At 31.8% G+C, this 4,468-nt stretch overlaps 1 protein-coding gene across 1 annotated transcript; it reads left to right on the top strand.

Moving 5' to 3' along the window:
- Positions 1–2,791: 2,791 nt before the first annotated feature.
- Positions 2,792–3,628, top strand: LOC125200871 (BAG family molecular chaperone regulator 3-like). The gene is made up of 2 exons (XM_048098683.1): positions 2,792–3,048; positions 3,192–3,628. The coding sequence occupies exons 1-2, from the start codon at positions 2,814–2,816 to the stop codon at positions 3,419–3,421; spliced, it is 465 nt and encodes a 154-aa protein (XP_047954640.1). The 5' UTR covers positions 2,792–2,813; the 3' UTR covers positions 3,422–3,628.
- Positions 3,629–4,468: the final 840 nt, after the last annotated feature.

Here is a 4,468-nt window from a genome sequence, read left to right as displayed (position 1 = left end):
GCCGAGTGGGCGGCGCTGCATACTCGTGAACGGTCCTCTGATCGCGGGGGCGGCCCCCTCTAGGCTAGCGGTCGGGTCGTGCCGGAAGCGGGAAGGAATCCTCTTCCTCATCCTGGAGCGGGCCAACTGCATTGCCTCGATGTGGCAGAGAAAGAAATACTACCGCCTCCAGTGGCAGATCCAGGATTCATAAACGGAGGGGGCGAAATATATATTAGTAAGATAGTTTAGGGCAAAAATGACATTTTTTTTTTATTTTTGGGGCGACTTCGGGGTAAACAGAGGGGGCGGACATGGTAGGTTTACGTCCGGATAAGAGGAAATTAGTCGCACGGCCCTAGATCCGCTAGTGACCGCCTCAACCTCCACCTCCCTAAGCACATGGCGTATTTTTGTCACATTGGCACATCAGTTTTGATTTTTTATTTTGGGAAAAAATCAGAAAAAACTAAAGTTCATGCATTTTCTATTCAAAAATGAAAGTTTAGGGGAAAAATTAGAAAAAAGTTAAAAGTTCATGTATTTGTAGGGAAATAACCCTTTAATATATACTCCTACTTTTTCTATCTCCATTTTGCGTCTAATTTCTCTCTTTACAAAAATATACTCCCTCCAACCCAAAAAAATAAAGACATTTGGGACGGCACGAGAATTAATGCATAATTGGTAAAGTAACAGAGATGAGGAAAAATGTGGTTAAAGTAGTGTGAGTGGATAGTGAGACCTACATTATTACTAGTGTTTAATGGTGGACCTTAGTGGTATAAGTTGTAAATAAATTGATATATATGATTAATGAGTTTGGTAGAAATTTCCATAAATGCAAATGTGATATTTTTATGGGCGGACGAACAAAGAAAGTATCCTAATTTTTATGGGACGAAGGGAGTATTAACTAATAACTTTTAAATTTATGTGACGACTAAGAAATGTGTCACTTTAGATGGGACAGAGTACATAAAGATCCAAAATTCAAGGATTAAATTTAGATTTAATTTTATTGTGCTCACATGCCATTACATCCTTAATAAAATCGATATTATAAATAATTATATTTAGAAGAAATTAAAAATAGAATATAAAAACATACATGGTGGAGACAAGAAATTAAACGGTAACAAATTCGTAAAGGAAATATAATTAATACTACATCATTTATTTATATAGAAAATTTGTTATTTGTTTTAGTTTGGATTAATTATAAACTTTCGTTAATTTTTAAATAAGCACATATAAGTTTCATTGAGAAAAAAGAAAAAAATGTGAATGAATGATTCAAACGAAATGATGCGATACAAATAAAAAAATGAAAAATAAGGAAAAATCTTATTTTTGTCCAGCCCCACACGCTAGACCGATTTCTAATGGGGTTCGCAATTTTTCGATCCTAACCCTATAATTTAAGTGGACTAGTCGGATCAACTCATCGGATTTGGATTGAACTTACATCTCTTGGCATCACTATTGAAAGCCCAAGCATGGAAGACATTCAACAAATTGAACTAGAATAGGTTGTAGTTGAGGTGTCGCGACCGTGCGGATCGACCTCAACATTTGGTGATTATGTCTACTCTATCCCTGGCCTTTTATTTTTGCATTTAATAAAAAATCAAGTATACTTTATAAGCGTCAAATTTAGGTCTTTATTTGCTAATTAAGAGATCGCTTGTTCCACCATGATTTATTGACAAAACATAGCATGTAGGAGTAGTATATAGTATGTTTTAATTTCCCGACAATGCAACTCCATTTTTCAGACATGAAATTATGCAACCTTGCCTTAAATACATGCATATGTTACTCCCATTATACGACAAATTTCATTTCCAAATTTTGCGCTTTTATACACATTTTATTTTTCTTGGCTTAATAAACTGGTTATTATTTTCATTCTAAAAGTTATATTCAGTTTGGGTACGAGAAAATGTTCCAATAGCTAATTTATTTGCAGAAACTAATATGTCAATTTATTTCGTGTAAAGTAATAAAAAAAGTTAAAATAAACAAATAATAAGTCAAAACTGGATGAAGCTAGTGTACAAATAAACTTGAAGAAGAGAAGAAGCTGCAAATATATTACTAGTATTTACTAATCACGAATTTTAATTATTATCTTCATGAACTGTAAAGGATAATCAACGCTTCCTCTATTTGAAAAGAATTAAATTTTATTTCCGAAATTAATGGAAATAAATTAAGTTATCCATTAATTATTGCTTTAAAGACATTTATCCGCTGATTACAATAGACCACCGACTAATCTATAATTTTAAGCAATTTAATAAAATATTATTTAATTCAACAGATTAAAATATACTCCTCCACAATGTTTTTATAAAAGAATTAGTTAAGAACATACAGTATTGCGCCTCTTCTTCACATGGCACCTGAAAACCAGCCAGCCGTCCCAACTTAAATAAATATAAAAGGATTATTACCTAACTATAATAAATAACTAAATAAAATAAATAATTCAGAAGTAAACTAAGGTAACGACAAAAAGAAATTGTACACATTCTTAGGCAAACATATATTCCCATGTGTCTTAGCTCCCCATAAAATCAGCAAAATAAAAATTTCCCATCTCGAGCCCATGTGTCAAAATCTTATAGCTCACCATATTATTGATTATTAACATAATTAAACGTTATTAGAGGCTAATATGTTAAAGTATGTATTATTGTATTTTAATGAAGAATTTTTGTCCATATTCATTGCTCATGCCTAGTATATAAACGAAGTCTTAGCTCTTACTTTCCATAACTCTTAACAATTGTTGTGAGGGATACATAACTATAAAGAAGAGAGGAAATATGATCAAGTTAAGGTCAAAGAGATTCTGTAGGAGTAGCTCTAAGTTGAGTGGCGGCAGCGGCAGCAGCAACGACAGTGGTGGAATCTCCGGTGAGATCAAATGGGAGCTAAGGCCGGGAGGCATGCTCGTCCAAAAGCGAGAATGCAAAGAAAATAGTGATGAAATAATTACGATTAAGGTCTCAACAGTGTCGTACTGGCATGACGTATCAATCCAAGCAACCTCTACATTTGGTAACGACCATCTCTTTATTAATGAGTTTTACATATTCTCCAACTTTGATGCAATTAACAATAACTAATGACATAAACATTGATTCTCTTATTGCAATACTCTTTTGGTTTAATCTTTGAATTTCTTCTTGATCTTTCAATAGGGGAATTGAAGAATTTATTATCACTATTGACAAAATTGGAGCCCCAAGAACAAAGGCTATTGTTCAAAGGCAAAGAAAGAGAAGATGGTGAGCATTTGCACATGATAGGGGTCAAACACAATGACAAAATTCTAATGTTGGAGGATCCGGCTATGAAAGAGAGGAAGCTACTTGGGTCGACCCGTACCCGGATCATCGCTTCTCCTTATCACACTATTACTGCTAATTAATCCTAACTAATCACATTTGTAGCTCAACAGGCTTAACACTTAACAGGTTTGGCCTAACTCACTAATTATTCAATAATTACATGTAATTGGTGAGAAAATGTCTTTCTTTATTTCCTTTTTAGTAAATATTTCTATTTTTGTATTCAGGTGGTCGTATTGTACCGTTACGATATTAAAAAAAAAAGTGTCCAAAACTGCGTTGTATTTAACCAAGTGTTAATAAATTATTATATTCCTTTTTTTGGGAATTTTTAATTATATTGTAGCGTGTCCAGAACGGTCAAGCTTATGCATGTGCAAGAGAAAATGTTGATTTAAGGAAAAGAGTTAACTTCTTCTAGTCCCTAATATTTTGAGTTATGACACCACAGACCTCTAACAAAAAAAAAAAAAAAAAAAAAAAAAATCAAAGAATCCTGACATTTAATAGTTCAGACTAATACACCCCAGCCCCAGCTCTATAAGGGTGTTTTTTCACTCCATTATATTGTGACATATGATTTCTGTCATGAACTTCTTATGCAATTTTCTAATAAGTTATGGTACATCATACGTAATTAAAAATTTGTCATTGTTTACACTTTCTATTTTTTTTATATATACAGATTTATTATTATCTGCATTAATTAATATGAAAATAATAAAATGAGATCCTTTCCTCCTTATAAAACTCATTTTCTAGTATTTTTCCGTGCTCCTATTTTCCCTAATTTTTCTTTGTTTTTATCTTAATTTACGGATCAATTTTATTTATTATGAAAATATCCTAAATTTGTGGTATTAATATATAAATTTACATTCTCTTAGTTTCATTTATTAATAAAAAAATTATCCAATGACTAAATAGCTAATATCACATGTTTGAATATTTTTAAAATATTACTCATGTTTCAATTTTATCATGAATGACAAGAAACTATGCAAATTTATATCTAAAGATTGAATGTTCATATAATGTTAAAAAATTTTAGTTTGAGCCAAATTAAAATTCTCAGTAAAATACCAATCATAAAAATCGTCTTAAATTAGGCTTAGAATAACAAATTA

This window comes from Salvia hispanica, chromosome 1, assembly GCF_023119035.1.
Source record: "Salvia hispanica cultivar TCC Black 2014 chromosome 1, UniMelb_Shisp_WGS_1.0, whole genome shotgun sequence".
Taxonomy (NCBI): Eukaryota; Viridiplantae; Streptophyta; class Magnoliopsida; order Lamiales; family Lamiaceae; genus Salvia; species Salvia hispanica.
The sequence above is the reverse complement of the archived record's forward strand: the minus strand, read 5'-3'. Positions and strand labels throughout refer to the sequence as shown.